The sequence below is a fragment of the Caenorhabditis elegans genome, chromosome X (assembly GCF_000002985.6).
Source record: "Caenorhabditis elegans chromosome X".
In the NCBI taxonomy this organism is placed as follows: Eukaryota; Metazoa; Nematoda; class Chromadorea; order Rhabditida; family Rhabditidae; genus Caenorhabditis; species Caenorhabditis elegans.
In genome coordinates, this window is record NC_003284.9 from 12,917 (window position 1) to 34,529 (window position 21,613).

Consider the following 21,613-nt stretch of genomic DNA (forward strand, 5'->3'; position numbering starts at 1 on the left):
TCTGCCCAAAAATTGAAAAAACGGGCACCTATGCACATTCAGGATTTAGGGCGGAAGAATGCAGAAGGCGATAGCTTTGTTGCGCGTTAAGTTTGAACGATTTAATGTTGAAAATATGAAAATGTGATAGAGTGAATCATTGCGATTCCAATGAGGTAAAAAACTTGGCAAAATTCGACAAAAATTTCATTTTGACACTAAACACTTTATTCAAAACACTAATTTATAGTTTTCTGAGCATTCAAAATCAATTTCTAACCTATTTCTCAAAAAAGATTATCTTAAAATGTTGAAAATGATTATCTTAAAGATTATCTTAAAATGTTGAAAAAAAAAACACCGACTACCGTAACCCAGAACACCGGATTTTACGCAATTTTGAGCTAAAGCTTTGAAGTTTAAGGGTTAGGCGTGAAAAATCGAGTAGAATTCGAGTTTGTTAATAAAAATTTGCTGAAAATTATGGAATTTCTGGAAATTTTGAACTTTTAAATCAATTTTTGTTACTTTCAGACTCCTCGAATCCCAAAAAAGCGAAAATTGGATAGTGTGGATATTGTCAGCTCATCGGCCCGTGTCAGTGTCCGCTGCCGTTTTACACCCAAGGAACGCGACCAGCTAATCATGATTCGATTTTGGCCGTCGGCTTCTTCTTGAATCCGGTCTATCGTTTCTGGTTGGATCCAACAGTTCTTCGTGATTTGATGCATGAATTCGTACCGGAAAGCCGAAATAAGACGGTCCAAAGCCTGATGGCTTGTGGAGTTCGTGAGCTTGTTCGGGACAATCGTCTGGCCTATTTGCAGCGGGTTGTCCGGAATTTGTCCACTTTTCCGGTGGGTTTTTGGGCCTTTTTCGGTGAATTCGAGTTTTCTGTGAAAAAAATTAATAAATTTGAACTTAGCTGACCGAGAGCTTTCATTTAAGTATAATCATGACTAGATTCCGTTAATTTTAAAGTTTTTTTTTTGGTCCCGCCACGAGATTACTGTAGTTTCGCGGCGAGACCCGAAAAATTTCAAAATTAACGGAACCTAGTCATGATTATACCTAAATGAAAGCTCAGCTCTCGGCGAGCTGAATTCGAATTTCTTTAAATTTAGCGAAAATTTTGAAAAAAGTCTGAAAATGTTGGGTCCCGAAGCGACATTTGTTCGAAAACTTTTTTTCTGGCAAAATAAGCTTTATAATTCAAAAAAGCATAGTAATAGTTAAGTTTTGAAAAAAAATTGGAAAAAAAAATCCCCCGGGTTACTGTAGTTTTTCGCGGTGGGACCCAAAAATTTGCAATTTTCTCAGAACCCGGTCATGATTATACTTGAATGAAAGCTCTCGGCAAGCCGAATTCAAAAACATCATTGAATTTTGTGCGAAATCTCTAAAATTTTGTGTTTTTCCAGGAAATGCGCCGCCTCCGATCGGAACTCTGCGGCACCAGTATCCCCAACACATTCAAAAACGGAATTTTTCAAAGACGCTTTCAGAACCGCAATGGTTCTTCTTTTTGTGTAGGAATTTCGATAAAAAAATTTGAATTTTTCGCTAGTTTTCCGGAAAATTTTTTTTTCCCTATTTTTCAATTTTTTCCCAAAAAAAAATCGGAAATTTCAAATTTCAACTAATTTTCTCAAAAAATGTGTGTTTTTTTTTTGGAAAAATTTAAATATTTCGCTAGTTTTCTCGAAAAAATGAATTATTTTCTAATTTTTTGGAAAAAATTAAAAGATTTTTTCGCAAATTTTGCCAACAAATATAATTTTTTCCGAAAAATTCCGATTTTTCGCTATTTGTTTCAAAAATTTCCGAAAATTTTGGAATTTTCCATAATTTTCTTGTAAAATTCGCAATTTTTGGCGAAAAATTTGGTTTTTTTTCAAAAAATTTACTAGTTTTCTCAATTTTTCTTTAAAATTCTAAAATTCCACACTGATTTTCGCCCCATTTTTCAGCGACAACAACCGTACTACAATGACCGATGCGAGGTTCCGTTCGTTTTTGAACGCTGGAAATGTGTCTGTAACTAAAGAGATTACGGTATCCAACTCGGTTCCCCATCGATCACAGAAGCCTGTCACCTATGGACATATTCAACATTGTGTGGCGGCTAATATATTGATTGTACGGGGTTTTTTGGCGCGAAAATTTGATCTAAATTGGATTTTTTACTCGAAATTTCAAAAATTATTGATTTTTCTTCAAAAATATTAGATTATTCGAATTCAGATCATCGAGAGCTTTCATTTAAGTATAATCATGACCACGTTCCGCTGATTTTGAAATTTTTTGTAAAATTTTTCAAATTTAACGGAACCTGGCCATGTTTATACTAAAATAAAAGCTCTCGACGAGGCAAACTCAAAGATGCCACTGAAAATTCAAAATATTCAGTTCCCAGTGTGTGGTTACTGTACTTTTTCATGGCGAGACCCTAAAATTTCTAAAATTCGTCAAAATCAAGCAAACTAAGGCATGGTTATACTTAAATGAAAGCTCTCGACGAGCTGAATTCGAATACTAAGTGTATGGTTGTTTAGCTACAGTAACCTGACGCTGAATTTCGCGGTGAGACCCAAAAATTGCGAAAAACCATCAAAAACAATCAAAATCTGCCAAGAAGGAAGGGTTTGATTTAAGTATAATCTTGACCAGGTTCTGAGAAGTTTGAAAAATATTGAAATTTCCGGGTCCCACCACGAAAACTCCAGGGTTACTGTAGTTTTCGCGGTGAGACCCGGAAATTTTATTTTTCCTAAATCTCTCTGAACCCGCTCATGATTATACTTAAATGAATTTCGTAATGAAACTGCTCAAAAATTTTTCAAAAATCTTTTATGGCGGTTCAAAATTTTGAAAAAAATTACACTGATTTTGGCTAAAATCACGAATTTTTCCCATTTTTCCGTGTCACATCTGACCGAAGTTGGCTTTTTTGGAAGTATCGTCCTTTATTACATATATTGGTAGATTATCTCATTTAATTTCATCGATTAAGGTACATTTAAAGCCGATAGGTAACCAAAAATCATCGAAACTGGTTATTTATCGGCTTTAAATGCACTTTAATCGACGAAATTAAATGAGATTTATTACCAAAATATGTAATAAAGGACGATAATTCTAAAAAAACCAACTTCGGACAAATGTGACACGGAAAAATGAGAAAAAATCGTGATTTTAGCCAAAATCAGTGTAATTTTTTTCAAAATTTTGAACCGCCATAAAAAATTTTTGAAAAATTTTTGAGCAGTTTCATTACGAATTTCGTTCATTTGAGCTTATTTTTGGTCTATACGTTCAAAATCGTCCGAACCGTTAGTCCTCCTTTAAGTATAATCTTGACATATTTTGATCGATTCTAAGACGGTTTTTGAGAGTTTTTGGGGATTTTCGGGTCTCGCCGCGAAATTCAGTGTCAGGTTACTGTAGCTAAACAACCATACACTTAGTATTCGAATTCAGCTCGCCGTGAGCTTTCATTTAAGTATAATCATGACCGGGTTCAGAGAGATTTAGGAAAAATAAAATTTCCGGGTCTCACCGCGAAAACACCTTTAAATCAAAGCTCGCGCGTGGTGAGCCAAATCCAAATTTTTCGCCCCAAAAATCCCTTAAAAAAAAAAGAAAACCTTCCGGCGCAATCCAAGGTCTCGGACACCATTTCTTGTCTCCGCTCAAATCGGCCAAAATTCCGGCAATTTGCTCTATGGCAATTTTCAATTTTCCACACAGCTCGCCAAGTGTAATTCCCATCTGACCGATGGCCTTGATGACGTGGCAAACCGCCCGGATCTCTCGACGACGTTGTATTTCGAATTTTCCAGTCTGAATCCATTCGTCAAGTGTTGCTCGAGGAGGCTTCGCAGCATTCGAGATTTCCCGGCAATTTTGGCTCAAAAAATCGCAAATTTCGGCGAGTTTTTCGTCGCTTGAGTCATTTTCCGAGCTCTGAACGTCGTCAAAAAATCGCTCTTTTTTCGCCAAATTCACATGAATTCGCTCGAAATGTAAGTCAGAATTCTCCAAATGTCGGATTTTTTTCATCACAATTTGCTCTTGTTCTTGTATATCAAATACTTTCAGAATTTCATCGTCGTCCACATTCATTTCCAAATCGAATTTTTCAGTCGGATGGAATGCTTTGGCCGCGGCGATTGCAATTTCTGGGCCATCGCCGTCGAGTTCGTTTGTAGTTTGTAGTTGTTGTTGGGCAGCAGTAGTATCATTAATTTTGTCGAGTAGGCGACCTGAGCCTTCGATGAGATTACTGTGGAAACGGTGGTAGAAGAAGTGACGGAAACTGCAAAAAAATTGGGTTTTTTTTGGGTTTTTTACTAGAAAAATTGAATTTTTTCCCGAATTTATTCCTGAAAAATCGGAATTTTTTCAATTTTTTTATCGAAAAATTTGGATTTCTTTTGTTTTTTTCCCGGTTTTTTTTTGGATTTTTTTTTCAGGAAAATTATAGTTTCTTGGGTTTTTTTCAGGAAAATCGTGATTTTTTTTGTATTTTTTGTAGAAAAATTGGATTTTTGAGTTTTTTTTCAGCAAAAATTGTTTTTTTTTTCTAATTTTTATTGAAAAATGTGGATTTTTTGGTATTTTTTGTACAAAAATTTGGATTTTTGGGGTTTTTTTTAAAGGAAAATTATAGTTTTTTGGGGTTTTTTTTCTAGAAAATCGGAATTTTCTCTTGAAAAATCGAAATTTTTTCAAATTTTTATCGAAAAGGAGTGGATTTTTGGGTTTTTTTTGTAGAAAAATTGGATTTTTGGGATTTTTTTCAGGAAAATTTGGATTTTTTCAATTTTTATCGAAAAATTTGTGGATTTCTTTTATTTTTTTTTGCCTAGAAAATTTCAGTTTTTTGCGGTTTTTTTTTTCAATTTTGCAACTTTTCTAATTTTATTTCTCAATTTTCAGAAAACCGTGCAGCCGACAACTAACGGGTCGCGAAAGTGAAAATTTTTATTAAAAATTCGAAGAAAAAGCTAATTTTGAGTCAATATTTCGAGAAAAATTGGAAAACTTTCAATTTTTAAAGAAAAATGGGAAAAAAAACAATTTTTTTTGAGGAGAAAACCAAAAAATTGGAAATAATTACGATTAAAAAAAAAACGGGATTTCATACGATTTTACCCGTAATTATTATAATTTTTTAATTTTGGTTTTATTTTTGGATTTTTTATTGAAAATTTTGTTTTTTTCTAGAAAAAATTAAAATTTTAGCGTTTTTTTCTGAAAAATGTGGATTTTTTTCAGTTTTTTTTTAGAAAATTGTAAAAAAATCGGGATTTTTTCGATTTTTATCGCAAAATGGGAACTTTTTGCTTTTTTTTTCTAGAAAAATGATTTATTTTTGGGATTTTTTCTTAAAAATTTGAATTTCTTTCGATATATTCTCTAAAAATTTTATTTTTTATTTCTCTGCAATTTGGAATTTTTTAACTCAAAAATTCTCAAATTTAGTTTTTTTTTTCAAATTTTCATTCACAGTTAAAATGCGATGTGCGCATAGTGCTTTCGGAGTGGATCGCGCGTGTGTTAAAAAGGAACCGGAAATGATGCCCATTGCGCGCGCATTGTGCGTCCATCGCGAACTTGAGATGCATTTTGCGAGCATCGCGAACATAAATTATGTGCGCTTTGTGGGTTTGTTTTTTTAATAATAAAACCTGATCCTGAGCATTTAAGACAGTTTTCTTAACAAAAACACATTTATTAACATGGCCTAAGTGGGAGAACAACAAAAAGAATAAAAAGTGAGCTTAAAAAATTATAGAAAAAAGAAAACTCAAAAATTTAATTCCAAGTTCCTCCTAACTCGGTTTTCTGACATCTTCATACGGAATCTTAACGTTTTTCGTCCTCTTCCAGTGTTGCCTCGTTTGCTAGGATGACTCCAGGTCTACAAAAATCGATTTGTTAGGAGGACTAAATAAAATCGGTTTTTCTAATGCATTTTTTTTGCGATTTTCAAGCACAAAATATGCTTTTTCACGCGTAATTTTAGCAGGATAAGCTGAATTTTTGTCATTTTTTTGCATCTTTCAACACATTTCTTTCTCAATTTTTCCTCAATTTTCACTTGAAAGGTAAGTACTCACCATTCTTGTGAACTTCCAGAATTCCAGACGAATTCTCTTTTCGGAGCTGCAACTTTGTGACCAATGATGATCGTAGTTTTGTCCATCCGTATATTTTTAGCAATTGAGAGCTCAAATTATTCAGCCTTTCATCCTATTTTTTGAAAATCAGCAAACTCACTCTTCCGATCGAGGAGTCCAAAATTTTCGGCGCAACCGATGCCGGTTTTTGCTTTTTGGCAGGGCTTCCGGGTAACTCCTTCTTTACAATTGCTTTCAATCCATTCGACCATCCAACAACTTTCAATGCATTCTGGAGCCGAGCCATCTTTATCTCCTCCTCTTCGGTGGTGTGTTTCTAAATTAAAATCTAAAATCTAAAAAAGCTGAGCCGTGCTCCAAACCTTGCCCGTTCCGACATCCTTCACCTAGACATTCCGATGTTGAAGATTTTCACGTTTTTTCTTGTTGATGAAGTTTTTGTGAAGTCTGCTGCTCGAAGAGAAGCTGCAAAAAATTTGTTTCTACAATATTATTTAAAAGGTGAGTTATAACGCTGATGAGAAATAGACACGAGTAGGCATGAAGAACAGTGGGCATTTCCAGATTCAACGAAATAATCTGATTTTGACGATATTTCGCTCTTGAAAATACAGGAACAGACAAGATATTTAACAAAATTTTCTGAGTATGCGCAAATACCGATGAAAACTCAGATTACAATTTTAATGGCTAAATACATGTGAAACTACAGTAATCCTGACTATGCTTCCATTTATTAGGAACGAAATAATGCTTGCCATGTTGTTTAAATGATGTTTTTAAATGCCTCAACTGGTTAGAGCAGTGTTTTCTCTAAAAGACACACAATTTAGAAAAAAATATTATGATTATTACAAAATACCACATACGAAACAAAATTTCAAGAAAAAAAACCAGTGAAAATCAAAAATTCAATAAAAATTGCAATAAAATGTTAAAAAAATAGGCGGAAAAACAATATATATTTCGAATTGTTTGTTTCGTGAGTGGAAGCATCATGGATACATTATGGACCCATCGCGAACCGTTCGCGATAGGTGCATAATAGGTGGTCGCCACACGCGGTGCGCGCATTATGGCCTTTCACCCACTATGCGCACATCGCATTTTAACTGTGTTAAAAATTTCAATTTTCCCAGTCCCGTTAGTTGTCGGCTGCTGCACGTTTTCACAAGAAACTTCAATTTTTCTCATTTTTTTCAGATTTTTTTTCCAGAATTTCGACGAAAACTTACTAAAAAGACAACGTAGCGTCTTTCTTATTAGCCAACTCGGTGACAACTTCAAGAGTTCGACTTCGGGACACAAGTCCGTCAGTTCGAAGGCTTTGGAGCACAGATTAGAGCACGGCAGGCGGAATTTGATCCAAAATCTTCTCGGGTTGTCCAGCATTCATTTGATGGACCAAGACGCTCTGAAAAATGAAAGTTTTAGATTTTTCCACGGGAAAAATAGTGCAGAATTTGAGTTTTTTCTCGAAAAAAATGCAAAAAACTGGAAAATTCGGCTTTTACCACAAAATTCTACACAATTTTGATGTAACATTTGAATTCAGCTCGTCGAGAGCTTTCAATTAAGTATAATCATGACTAGGTTCTGAGAAATTTGAAAAAAGTTGGGTCCCGCCGCGAAGATTACTGTAGTTTTGCAGTTTTCGCGGCGAGACCCAAATTTTCTCATAGTAAACAGAATCTAGTCATGATTATACTTAAATGAAAGCTCTCGGTGAGCTGAAGTCGAATTTAATGTTAATTTTCTGAAAATAGAAAAATTTCGGGAAATTTTGGGTCTCGTAGCGAAAACATCAATTTTTTCAAACTTTTATAACTTTTGTAAGGATTTTTCCTTTGGCGTCAGTTTGCATGTGGTTATGACAATGGTTTGAAAATTTTTGAAAAAATTCGGGTCCTGCGACGAAACCCTACAGTACCCCTGGAATTTCGTGGCGGGACCCAAAATTCACAGACCCTTGTCATGATTATACTTAAAAGAAAGCTCACTATATTCCGGAAAATTTCAAAAATTCCGGACTTTCGTGGCAGGACCCAAAGTAGGCGGAGCCAAATTCGATTTTTGCTACATTTTTCGAGGAAATTTGAATTCAGCTTATCGAGAGCTTTCAATTAAGTATAATCATGACTAGGTTCCGGTAATTTCGGAAAATATTGGGTCCCGAAGCGAAATTCCCCGGGTTACTGTAGGCCTTCGCGGCGAGACCCAAAAATTTTCGAAATTGACGGAATCTGGTCGTTTTTATACTCAAATTGAAGCTGAGAACGAGCTGAGTTGAAACTTCATAACATTTTTCATATTTTTTTTCAGTGAAAATTGAAAAAGTTCTAGATTTTCTGCAAAAAATCGATTCGGACCTAAAATTTCGCGAGAAATTCAATTTTCAAGCGAAAAATTTTAATGTCCGAACGCAGATCGTCGAGAGCTTTCATTTAAGTATAACCATGCCTTAGTTTGCTTGATTTTGACGAATTTTAGAAATTTTAGGGTCTCGCCATGAAAAAGTACAGTAACCACACACTGGGAACTGAATATTTTGAATTTTCAGTGGCATCTTTGAGTTTGCCTCGTCGAGAGCTTTTATTTTAGTATAAACATGGCCAGGTTCCGTTAAATTTGAAAAATTTTACAAAAAATTTCAAAATCAGCGGAACGTGGTCATGATTATACTTAAATGAAAGCTCTCGATGATCTGAATTCGAATAATCTAATATTTTTGAAGAAAAATCAATAATTTTTGAAATTTCCAGTAAAAAATCCAATTTAGATCAAATTTTCGCGCCAAAAAACCCCGTACAATCAATATATTAGCCGCCACACAATGTTGAATATGTCCATAGGTGACAGGCTTCTGTGATCGATGGGGAACCGAGTTGGATACCGTAATCTCTTTAGTTACAGACACATTTCCAGCGTTCAAAAACGAACGGAACCTCGCATCGGTCATTGTAGTACGGTTGTTGTCGCTGAAAAATGGGGCGAAAATCAGTGTGGAATTTTAGAATTTTAAAGAAAAATTGAGAAAACTAGTAAATTTTTTGAAAAAAAACCAAATTTTTCGCCAAAAATTGCGAATTTTACAAGAAAATTATGGAAAATTCCAAAATTTTCGGAAATTTTTGAAACAAATAGCGAAAAATCGGAATTTTTCGGAAAAAATTATATTTGTTGGCAAAATTTGCGAAAAAATCTTTTAATTTTTTCCAAAAAATTAGAAAATAATTCATTTTTTCGAGAAAACTAGCGAAATATTTAAATTTTTCCAAAAAAAAAACACACATTTTTTGAGAAAATTAGTTGAAATTTGAAATTTCCGATTTTTTTTTGGGAAAAAATTGAAAAATAGGGAAAAAAAAATTTTCCGGAAAACTAGCGAAAAATTCAAATTTTTTTATCGAAATTCCTACACAAAAAGAAGAACCATTGCGGTTCTGAAAGCGTCTTTGAAAAATTCCGTTTTTGAATGTGTTGGGGATACTGGTGCCGCAGAGTTCCGATCGGAGGCGGCGCATTTCCTGGAAAAACACAAAATTTTAGAGATTTCGCACAAAATTCAATGATGTTTTTGAATTCGGCTTGCCGAGAGCTTTCATTCAAGTATAATCATGACCGGGTTCTGAGAAAATTGCAAATTTTTGGGTCCCACCGCGAAAAACTACAGTAACCCGGGGGATTTTTTTTTCCAATTTTTTTTCAAAACTTAACTATTACTATGCTTTTTTGAATTATAAAGCTTATTTTGCCAGAAAAAAAGTTTTCGAACAAATGTCGCTTCGGGACCCAACATTTTCAGACTTTTTTCAAAATTTTCGCTAAATTTAAAGAAATTCGAATTCAGCTCGCCGAGAGCTGAGCTTTCATTTAGGTATAATCATGACTAGGTTCCGTTAATTTTGAAATTTTTCGGGTCTCGCCGCGAAACTACAGTAATCTCGTGGCGGGACCAAAAAAAAAACTTTAAAATTAACGGAATCTAGTCATGATTATACTTAAATGAAAGCTCTCGGTCAGCTAAGTTCAAATTTATTAATTTTTTTCACAGAAAACTCGAATTCACCGAAAAAGGCCCAAAAACCCACCGGAAAAGTGGACAAATTCCGGACAACCCGCTGCAAATAGGCCAGACGATTGTCCCGAACAAGCTCACGAACTCCACAAGCCATCAGGCTTTGGACCGTCTTATTTCGGCTTTCCGGTACGAATTCATGCATCAAATCACGAAGAACTGTTGGATCCAACCAGAAACGATAGACCGGATTCAAGAAGAAGCCGACGGCCAAAATCGAATCATGATTAGCTGGTCGCGTTCCTTGGGTGTAAAACGGCAGCGGACACTGACACGGGCCGATGAGCTGACAATATCCACACTATCCAATTTTCGCTTTTTTGGGATTCGAGGAGTCTGAAAGTAACAAAAATTGATTTAAAAGTTCAAAATTTCCAGAAATTCCATAATTTTCAGCAAATTTTTATTAACAAACTCGAATTCTACTCGATTTTTCACGCCTAACCCTTAAACTTCAAAGCTTTAGCTCAAAATTGCGTAAAATCCGGTGTTCTGGGTTACGGTAGTCGGTGTTTGCGTACTTCTGGGGCTACAGTAACCCAAAATATCTAAAAATTGAGCTACAGCAATGAAATTTTAGTGCCAAGGACGAAAAATTACGAGGAATTCGAATATGATACTAAAATTTACCCGAACAAAAGTTAGAACATCTGAAAATTAGCAAAAATTGGAAAGTTCCAAAATTTCTATAATTTTCAGCAAATTTTTATTAACAAATTCGAATTCTACGCCATTTTCCACACATAACCCTGAAATTTTAGAGCTCTAGCTCAAAATCGCGTGAAAGCCGGTGTTTCGGGGTTACGGTAGCTGGTGTTTGCGTATTTTTGGGGCTACCGTAACCCGAAATGTTCAAAATTTCGCCGCGCCGGGGGTGAAAAATGACGGAAAAATTGAATTTCGCACTACTTTTTGCGTATTTCGATTGGATTTCGGCGCATTGGTGCCGCCAAACTTCTTAATTGGCGGATATTCGACTTTGAGCGGATTTGAGGTTCTAACAATATCAGAGTCGGCGAGCGACAGCCGCGAGAAGTTGTTCCAGTCTTTGTGCACAGATTTTACTCTGAAAATTGAGTTTTTTTTTCAGAAAATTTCTGCCAGAAAGTGGAAAAATGTGGAAAATTTCAGAATTTTCAGCTTACTTTTCAAGTAAAAACCTGAAATTTCCGAATTTTTCAATGAAAAAGTGCTTAAAAAATCTATTTTTCAGTAGAAATTCTGAAATTTCACGATTTTTTCCAGCAAAAATCTCGGAAAATGAAGGCTTTTCGTGGGTTAAAATTATGCATTTTTTCCGATTTTAAACCCAAAAAAACCTGAGATTTTCCAGTTTTCCACTCAAAAAAAAGTCGAAAATTTCTCGCTTTTCGGTCATTTACCCTCACCTTTGCTCAACAATTCGCTTGCAATCGGTCGAACATTTCCTGAATCTCTGTATAAACCATGAAACTGTTCCATGTGGTACTGTAATTAGATCCCAATGACGTTTCAAATGCACAAAGAGCCCAGCATCGAATCCGGCGACTCCATCCGCCGCAACTTTCGGGTAGAGCTCTTCGATTCCGGTAATGTAGTCGACTTCGACGAGTTTCTGCAAAAATTTTCACGGGATTTTCATGGGGAAATTTGAATTCTCCGATGTTTTTCACCCTTAAAATGAAATTTATAGAGTTCTAGCTCAAAATTGCGTAAAATCTGGTGTTTTGGGTTACTGTAGTCGGTGTTTGCGTACTTTTGGGGCTACAGTAACCCTTAAAATTTGAAAATCTCCGCTAGAGACCCGGTAAAAAGACGTTCTAATGTGAAATTTGGAGAGGAATTCGAATTTCATATTAAAATATGTTAACATCAACTAGGCAACCGTGAAATTTGCAATTTTTTAGGATTTGAGAATTATAATTATTTTTGCAAAATTTCATTAACAAATTCGAATTCCCTGTCATTTTCTACCCCTAGACATTAATTTTCAGAATTCTAGCTCAAAATTGCGTAAAATTCGGTGTTTTTGGGCTACGGTAGTTGTGGTGTTTGCGTACTTATGGGGCTACCGTAACCCAAAATTCTTGAAAATCGAGCTAAAAACCTGAGAATTCAGTGAAAAGAGTAGAAAATGATGGGAAACTCGATTTTTTAATCTAAAACTCTGAAAAATTAAATTTTACACAAAGAACATTTTTGAAAATTCACGTTTTCAATACTTTAAAATATTTTTCCAGTAATTTTATTCATCAAATTCGGTTTTCCCGTCATTTTTCACCCCGAACCCTCGATTTCCAGGGTTTTATCTCAAAATTGCGTAAAATCCAGTGTTTTGGGTTACGGTAGTTGGTGTTTGCGTACTTCTGGGGCTACCGTAACCCGAAATTCACAAAAATCAAGCGAAAAGCCTGAAAATTTAGTGAAAAAAGTAGAAAATTATGTGGAATTCGAATTTCGCATTGTATTGCTCAAATTCCGGCGATTTTTTGTTCGAAATTAGCGGAAAAATTGGAAATTTTCCAATTTTCAACGCAAAATTTGAAAATTTTATGGATTTTAAGCGTTTTTGTACTTTTTATAAGGATTTTCCAGAAATTTCGCACATTTTTCATAACTTTCAGACCCTTTTGAGAAGTCTTAGGGTTTTTCATGTGGTTTTAAGGAATTTTAGGACAAAATTTGCTATTTTTCATCATTTTCCCGCGATTTTTGCCCATTTTTCTGTAGTTTTTCCATATTTTTTCACGATAATTTCGAGTTTTGTAGAAGAAAAATAATTTTCCAGTAGGTTTTACCTATTTCTGCAGTTTTTGAAGATAAAAATAAAAAAAAGCGCATTTTCAGACGTTTCAGCGGATTTTTTTGCGAATTCTACTCTCTTTTCAGTGTTTTCCGCCGATTCCACCAATTTTTACCATTAAAACCTTTTTTTTGGGTTTCTAACAATTTTTCATTAAAAAACCCCAAAAATCAGATTTTTCTGATATTTTTTGTCAAAATTTCGAATTTTTATTATTAAATTCGAATTTTCCTCTAATTTTTTCCATTGAAAACCTTTTTTCTGGGTTTCTAACTCAAAATTTGAAATTCGCGGGTTACGGTAGCTCCAAAAGTACGCAAACACCGAGGAAATTACGACAAAATGCAGAAATCGCCCGTTTTCTGCAAAAAAATGCTATGTGGGGTGAAAAATGGCGAGAGATTTGAATTTTTGAATAAAATATCCAAAAAAAGCTTAGAAAAATGGAAAAACACCCCAATTTTTCCAGATTTTGACGGAATTTTCGAAGAAAATTGGATTTTCACTAAAATTTCAGGAAAAAACATGGAAAATTTGAGTTTTCAAGCGAATTTCCTTTTTTTTCGGAAATTTCGGCCAATATTCAACTAATTTCTCCGATTTTTGGGGTACGGTGGCGCCAAAAGTACGCAAACACCGAGAAGCCTACGACAAAATGCAGAATTTGCATAAATTTTGCAAAAAAAGGCTTTTTAGGGTCAAATTTTCTCCATTTTTTCGGGGTTTTTTCTTAGTTTTCGAAAAAATTTCTGCCAACAACAAACCCGATGTCTCTGCGTAAACTTTCGATCACCAATATCATCGATACGATATGTAAGTGGTGTAGATTGGACAATAGCTCTCAAATGATGCCAATACATAACTATATCCTGTCGTGTTGCCAATTCATATTCATATTTCACATATTCACCCTCTCCAATTGATGGATTCACACATGCGTATCCCTTTGCACTTGTACTCGTGTCGTATAGGTGCACTCTGCAGCAAAAAATTGGGCGTTTTTAGGGGGAAAATTCAAAAAAAAAAAGAGATTTTTTGATAGTAAAAACTATTGGAGTACTTTTTTTCCGGAAATTTGTATTTTTTTGTAGCACGTGTGCACAGTGATTAAAGGGGGAGTAGAGTTTGTGGGTATTTTGTTGAAATACACTAAAAATGGTCCAAAACCACCAAATTTCATAATGAGACTTCACGAAAAATTTCCAAAATTTTTTTAAGGCCGTTCAAAATTTCGAAAAAAAGAGCCAAATTTTGCTAAAACCTGAAATTTCGCACACTTTTCTTTGTGACAGCTGCTGGATTTTAGTTTTTCTGAAATTATCACCCTTTTAATCCTTATTCTGGTAATTTATCTCGCGGAAATTCGTTGATTGAGACAGCTTTTAGGCCGATAGGCATCCAAAAATGATCAAAATTTTTAGGCCGATAGGCATCCAAAGCTTTTAGGCCGATAGGCATCCAAAAATGATCAAAATTGGATGCCTATCGGCCTAAAAATTGCCTCAATCAACGAATTTCCGCGAGATAAATTACCAGAAAAAGGATTAAAAGGGTGATAATTTCAGAAAAACTAAAATCCAGCAGCTGTCACAAAGAAAAGTGTGCGAAATTTCAGATTTTAGCAAAATTAGGCTCTTTTTTTCGAAATTTTGAACGGCCTTAAAAAATTTTTGGAAATTTTTCGTGAAGTCTCATTATGAAATTTGGTGGTTTTGGACCATTTTTAGTGTATTTCAACAAAATACCCACAAACTCTACTCCACCTTTAGAAAGATTTCTACGGAATTTTACTGTATTATTTTTGTTTTTTTTTTCCAGAGAAATCTCTGAGATTCTCACATCAATAGTATTTGGCACATAATTGGTGAGCACAAAAACCGATAGCGGCAACGCGGCAAGTAGATCCAATGTCATAAACCATCCCCGATCAACTCCATCATATTGTGGTTGTGGTGGCATAAAACGATATGGAGATTCTTCTTCTAAATATACATATGCATTTGAATCATCACGTACTTCCCATGAATGATTTGGTTGAGTTGGTGGGAATCTGGAAAATAGGAGGAATTTTTACACTGCAACTTTTTCCTCACGAGGGACGAGGAAAAGTGGTTTCTAGGCCATGGCCGAGGGGCCGACAAGTTTCAGCGGCCATTTATCTTGCTTTGTTTTCTGCGTGTTTTCTTTCGTTTTTCACAGCTTTTTCCCGTTTTTTCTTATTAAAACTGATAAATAAATATTTTTTGCAGATGCTAAAACAATTTCCAAGTAAAAAAATTATGTATTCAGTGGGCAAGTAGCGGTGAAAGTGGGCAATGTAAAATGATGGATTACGGGAATACAAAACCTAAACTTTTTCTGAAACATCAATTTACTATATATAAAGCGCGTGTCCTTCCGTCCGTTTGTAGTTTGTAGTTTGATCTTTGATCTTTCAACTCTCTTTTCTGTAGTTGGAAGAGGTATTGGGTTGGGAGTTGGTAAGGGATAATGTCAAGGTACTGTAGTAGTACTGTAGTAGTACTGTAGTAGTACTGTAGGTATACGGTAGGGTTACTGTAGTTTAGGAAAAATTGAGTTTTTGTCTACAGAAGAGGTATTGGGTTAGGAGTCGGTAGGGAATAGTGTCAAGGTACTGTAGTGGTACTGTTGGGGTGCTGTAGGATTATTGTAGGATTATTGGAGTTTGGTGGAAAATTGCGTTTTAAGTTTTTGAAAATGTATTGGCTTGGGAATCAGGGGTGAGCGGCAATCGGCGATCGGCGATCGGCGATTTTCAAAATGTCGTAACTTGGTAGAACCTGCTCTGAAGCAGCTAAATGTTTTGGAGTGATCATCTGTAACTATTCTCTATCGAATGTATATAATGGCGTAACGAAGTCCGATAACGAGTTCAGAGCCTTCCCTTGTAAAATTCAATAAAATTGTGGAAATTTCGTGCTAAAATTCAATTTTTAACATATTTTTTTCCGATAACGAGTGCAGAGCCTTTCCTTGTTAGGAGGAAAAATCAGATTTTTAAGTGGAAATTTGACAGAAAAACGGAGTTTTCAGCAAGAAATTTAGATTTTTTTTGGTTAAAAAAAGATACAAAATGAGGTTTTTTCGAATGTAATCATGTAAAAATTGGGTTTTATGTGAAAATTTTGAATTTTTACATGTTTTCCAGAAGGAAATTGGTAGAAAAAAGGAATTTGCAATCAGAAATTTAGAATTTCCGGTTAAAAAAGTCCAAAATTGGGTTTTTTCCGGAAGAAAATATGCTAAAAATGGAATTTTAACACGAAATTTCCACAATTTTATTGGATTTTAGTGGGGAAAATCAGTTTTTTTAGGTGAAAAATGGCTGAAAAATTGATTTTTCTGTACTAAAATATGCGAAAATTGCAATTTCCAGCAGTATTTTCAATGTTTTTTCTGCAAAAACTGTACCTGATGATTGATATTATCAGATCTAACAGTTGTATCAAAAAGTCGTACGAATCCTTTCGTTTGGAGTGCCAAAAGGCATTTCATCACCGATTTTTTGTCGATCTGGAATGGAAAATTGGGATTTTTAGTGGAAATTTTGGGAAAAATCTGCAAATTTTGATAATTTTTCACTGAAAACTTGAAATTATCGAATTTTGGGCATTTTTAAGCGAAAAATGAGCAGTTTTTGTCTGATTTTTCTCGTTTTTTGACATTTTTTCGTTGAAAAAACGTTAAAATTAACAATTTTCGACCCATTTTAATGGAAAATAGGCAGTTTTTGCTCTTTTTTCCTCAATTTTCAGCTCAATTAACCTGAAATTTATATCCATCAGCCATTTCCTGCTCGCATATCGTTTTTATAAGTCGACTAATTGTCACAATAACTCTGAATCGGTTAACCAATGCAATAATTCGATTGAATCGCTTCAAAGTGACGTCACTGACGCGTAGAGTGTCTGAAAATTGACATTTTTAGCTGATTTCAGTGGGAAAAAATGTGTGAAATTTTGAATTTTAGGGTTAAAATTCGAATTATTGGGGGAAAATGTGAGTTTTTCGCTGAAAAAAATGTCTAAAAATGCAGAAAATTAGCCAGAAAATTGAATTTTTAGCTGATTTTATTAGGAAAAATGTGTGACATTTTGAATTTTAGGGTTAAAATTCGACTAGCGGGCCCTGCGGGCCCGCCAGTTATAGGGGGTGTAGGGCGAGTCCCCTTGCCGGGCGTAGGTTCTCGGCTTCGCCTCGAACCTGTTCGAGGGTTCGTGCAAATTGCAGTGGGTCAAGGGAGTCTTCTTGATTTTTGAGTTCGGTTTGACCAAAAACAGAAGCACCCGTTGAATAAGTTAAAGCTCAGTTATGATTGATTGAAGTTTAAAGAGGTTGTATATCGGGGGAGACGAACCCATGTTTTGCACAAAATCGAGTATTTCTATTCGAATCCCGATTACTCACAAAAAACAAAAAAGTTTGTCAGTTGGTAGAATTGAACCAACTACCAAAATCCCCGCAGACATACGCACTAACCACTCGGCTTTGCGGAAGATGCCCGACGCGGAGATGTAGGGAAGCTAAATTTCTGGAGGGAGGTCTTCTTTCGATTCCGCTTTCTTCAGTAATGACAATTTGGGGAAAGACGTTCGAAAACCGTTTATTACTGATAAGTCAGCGGGAAAACGAATTTTTGAAAATTTTATTACAGGATTGTACTCATTATTGATTTCCCAAAAAGGAGACGTACAGTTGAGGGCTATATCTTGTACACAGACAGATGTATAGAAAAAAACAAGTTTTGGCCTGAAAATTTTAAACAAATAATATCTTTTGGCCGAACACTGCTAATGCGACGAAACTTCATCTTCCATTAAATAAAATCAAAAACTATGAATCAAAAATACATTCCGCAAAACTTTAGTGGAAAAAATGTTCAGGAGACCCAGGAAACCACTCCCCCCAGTACTAAATTTTTGAATTATTTTTTTCTTGAAAAATTTTCCCACTGAACTTTTTACAAATTTTATATGTCTCGATGCGTCTTGATGAGACCTACACGTCAATTTTTGGAAAACTAAGAAAACTTGAAAACTGACCGAGTTATGATTGAAAAAGTAGATTCGCGAAAATGGGAAAGTGTGCAAAATTTGGCACTTATTCGTCTTGCTCGGCCGACTCATAGAACTTTTCTCAATTCTGAGTTAAAAATCGTGTTCAGCGTACTTTTTTACGTGGGGTAGAAAAAAAAGTATCGAAAAAGATGAAGTAGAACTTGAGATAAAGACGAAAAACTACTTTTTCGGAAAAAAATTTTTTTTTGGCAAAATGGCATTTTTTGGCCTTTTGTTTTATCACAACTTTTTTTCTTTTGCACTTATGAACTCAATCTTTTTTTCAAAAAATTCACCTCTCTGAGTAGTATCTTGCACAGAAATTTGGAACAAAACCGAGCAAAACCCGAATTTTAATTCAATTAAAACATGGTTTTTTGGGGGTAAAAAGAGCAACAAAAAATTTTTTCAAACTGGGGAAAGCCGCCCTGAGCTCAGTTTTGCTCCAAACTTTGTGCCGTTTTCTGCTCCACCGTGGGGCAAAATATTTCTAGTAAGCTGCCAAATATTATAAAATTCAGTCAAACGGCTCTGGAGTTATTAATGAAAACGTAGTGTGACATTTTTTCGCAAGCCAAAAAAACGCGAAAAAACGCGAAAAAGGGGCGGAGTCTGTACACTCGGCATTTATTAGAGGCTGCTTGGCAGAATTATTGAAGGAAAATGTGAGTTTTTCGCTGAAAACAATGTCTGAAAATGCAGAAAATTAGCCAGAAAATTGAATTTTTAGCTGATTTTATTAGGAAAAATGTGTGAAATTTTGAATTTTAGGGTTAAAATTCGAATTATTGGGGGAAAATGTGAGTTTTTCGCTGAAAAAAATGTCTAAAAATGCAGAAAATTAGCCAGAAAATTGAATTTTTAGCTGATTTTATTAGGAAAAATGTGTGAAATTTTGAATTTTAGGGTTAAAATTCGAATTATTGGGGGAAAATGTGAGTTTTTCGCTGAAAAAAATGTCTAAAAATGCAGAAAATTAGCCAGAAAATTGAATTTTTAGCTGATTTTATTAGGAAAAATGTGTGACATTTTGAATTTTAGGGTTAAAATTCGAATTATTGGGGGAAAATGTGAGTTTTTCGCAGGAAAAAAGGTCTAAAAATGCAGAAGTGAAAATTATGTCTGAAAACTCAAAATTTTTCAGTTAAAATCGACATTTTTGGGTGCGAAAGTGCGAGTTTATGGAGAAAAATGTCTTAAAATTCAAATTTCAACGAATTTTAGTTAAAAATGGCTGAAAAAATCGAGATTTAGCTTTAGAAGAATGCTTTTCGTAAAATAAATTCAAATTTTGAGAGAATTTTCATGGTTTAAACTGAAAAGTTCCGAAATTTTCAACTTTTTACATCAATTTTGGCGTATTTTTTAAGTTTTTCCATTAGTTTCAGCTGAAATTTCGGATTTTCCATGGAAAAACTTAATTTTTCGCCATTTTTTCCACATTTTCAGCAGTATTTCACCGAAAACTTACTCAATTTCTTCCCAGGAAACTATATAACTTCTCCTATTTTAAATGGGCATTGGCATGCGGTTAATTGCTGAAATTCTTCGAAAAGCTTCTCAAAACGCTCCGGTTGCTCGTTTTGTTTCCAGAAATATCTGCAAAATACGGGAATATTTACGATATTCTTTGGATTTTATGGATTTTTTCAATTTTTTGACGAAAAAATTGCAGTTTTTCACTATTTTTCCAAAGAAAACACGTATTTTTTTAAGCCAAAATGCTCCAATTTCGAACCTAATAGTGCGAACTTTTCCGTTCATCTTCTGAAATTGTCCAATATGATCGGGATGCTCCGTTGTGCATTTTACAATCCAATCAGATACCCGACGGCCGCCGGATTTGCTCGTAGAATCGTCACCGACCGTTTTTCCCAGCTGAAAATTGAAAATTCGAGGTTTTTAGCTTTAAAAAAACCAGATTTTTGGCCCAATTTTCGAATTTCTCGATTTTTCAGCCATTTTTAACTGAAATTCGGCAAAAATTGAATAAAAACTCATATTTTCTCATGTCACTTTAACGCTAAAAATCAAAATTTCATTTTTTCCACTAAAATCAGCTAAAAATGTGAATTTTAATTGAAAAATTCAAGATTTCAGGCATTTTTTCCACTAAAATCGTCTAAAAATGTGAATTTTAATTGAAAAATTCAAGATTTCAGGCATTTTTTCCACTAAAATCGTCTAAAAATGTGAATTTTAATTGAAAAAAAAATCAAAATTTCAGGCATAATTTCCACTAAAATCAGCTGAAAATTCAATTTTCTAGCTATTTTTTGAATTTCCAGACACTTTTTTCCTGCAAAAAACTCGAATATTCCCCCAAAAATGTCAATTTTAACTGTTAAAAATTTCGGAATTTTTCCGCTTAAACTATGAAAATTCACTCAAAATTCGAATTTCTTTTACAAAATACATGTTTTCAAAGCTAAATCTCGATATTTTTTCAGCCATTTTTAACTGAAATTCGTTGAAATTTGAATTTTCAGACATTTTTTCCCCTAAAAATCTGAAATTAGAATTTTTTTTTGTCCCAAAAATGTAAATTTTGACGTTAAAATTACATAATTTCCACCGAAATTCCATGGATTTTCGATTTTTTTCCGCGAAAAAAGTCAATTTTCAGGCTAAATGCTAAATTTTTCAGTCAAAATATGGCAAAAATCAAATAAAAACTCATATTTTCGCACCAAAAATGTCAATTTTAACGTTAAAATTTGAGTTTTCAGACATTTTTTCCCAATAAAATCAGCTAAAAAATTAAATTTTCCGGCTAATTTTTGAATTTTCAGGCACTTTTTTCAGCGAAAAACTTGAATATTCTCACAAAAATGTCACTTTAAACCCTAAAATTCACAATTTCAGACATTTTCCCCTTTAAAAATCTGCTGAAAATTCGAATTTCCCTACAACTTTTTCGCATTTTTACCTCTGCTCTGCCCAATCCTTCGGTGCCGCCCGTCCGAATAGTGTTTAAAATCACGTCTGTCGGAATTCGGTACGTATTTTACACTGACCAAACTTTCGGCACGTATGGCAAGAAACTACTCGCTGAAATATATCGATTTTTGATCAATTTTTCCGAATAAAAATCGATAATCCACGTACTAATATCGTTTTTGAAGTGAAATGGGCTGAAAGTGTCGACTGGGCCGCCTTGAGCCGCCCGTTTTCTGCTTTTCGGCGTAGGTTTCGTCGAATTCAGCTCCTCGATCTCTTCTTGCATCTCACTGCAGCTGGGGATGTGGTCCTGGAAGCAATTTTAATTGGTTTTCAGGTGAAAATCGATTGAAAAAAACCTCTACGGAGCTTTCCTCGCCTGGAGAAATCTCAGAAGTCTCATAGTCACTTGATTGGTGCCCTGGAAATTATAGAAATACGTAGAAAACCTTGAAACTTGCTGGAAATTACTTTTTCTCTCTTTCCTCGGTGATTCGCCTGCTTCAGATGATGATTCCATCTGGAAATTGTTGTAATAATTCAAAATAAATTATCTTTTATCAATTATGACGGAAAAAATTAGAAAAAAGTTGAAAAATTGAGGTTTTTC

At 34.5% G+C, this 21,613-nt stretch overlaps 1 non-coding gene and 2 pseudogenes across 3 annotated transcripts; 2 read left to right on the plus strand and 1 right to left on the minus strand.

Annotated features, from left to right (window-relative positions):
* Positions 1 to 525: 525 nt before the first annotated feature.
* On the plus strand, positions 526 to 2,118 carry CE7X_3.4 (annotated as a pseudogene). The gene is made up of 3 exons: positions 526 to 836; positions 1,401 to 1,508; positions 1,950 to 2,118. Coding segments are annotated over exons 1-3 (588 nt in total).
* Positions 578 to 727, plus strand: CE7X_3.3. Its single transcript, NR_070312.1, has one exon. It is a non-coding gene; the product is annotated as an Unclassified non-coding RNA CE7X_3.3 (non-coding RNA).
* A 1,506-nt stretch (positions 2,119 to 3,624) lies between the features above and the next one.
* On the minus strand, positions 3,625 to 21,523 carry Y35H6.3 (annotated as a pseudogene). The gene is made up of 17 exons: positions 21,475 to 21,523; positions 21,363 to 21,424; positions 21,172 to 21,313; positions 20,993 to 21,114; positions 19,802 to 19,941; positions 19,535 to 19,662; positions 16,772 to 16,914; positions 16,418 to 16,519; positions 14,825 to 15,035; positions 13,750 to 13,963; positions 11,592 to 11,797; positions 11,110 to 11,269; positions 10,217 to 10,539; positions 9,545 to 9,652; positions 8,935 to 9,103; positions 7,361 to 7,539; positions 3,625 to 4,297 (listed from the first exon to the last, which is right to left on the minus strand). Coding segments are annotated over exons 1-17 (3,131 nt in total).
* Positions 21,524 to 21,613: the final 90 nt, after the last annotated feature.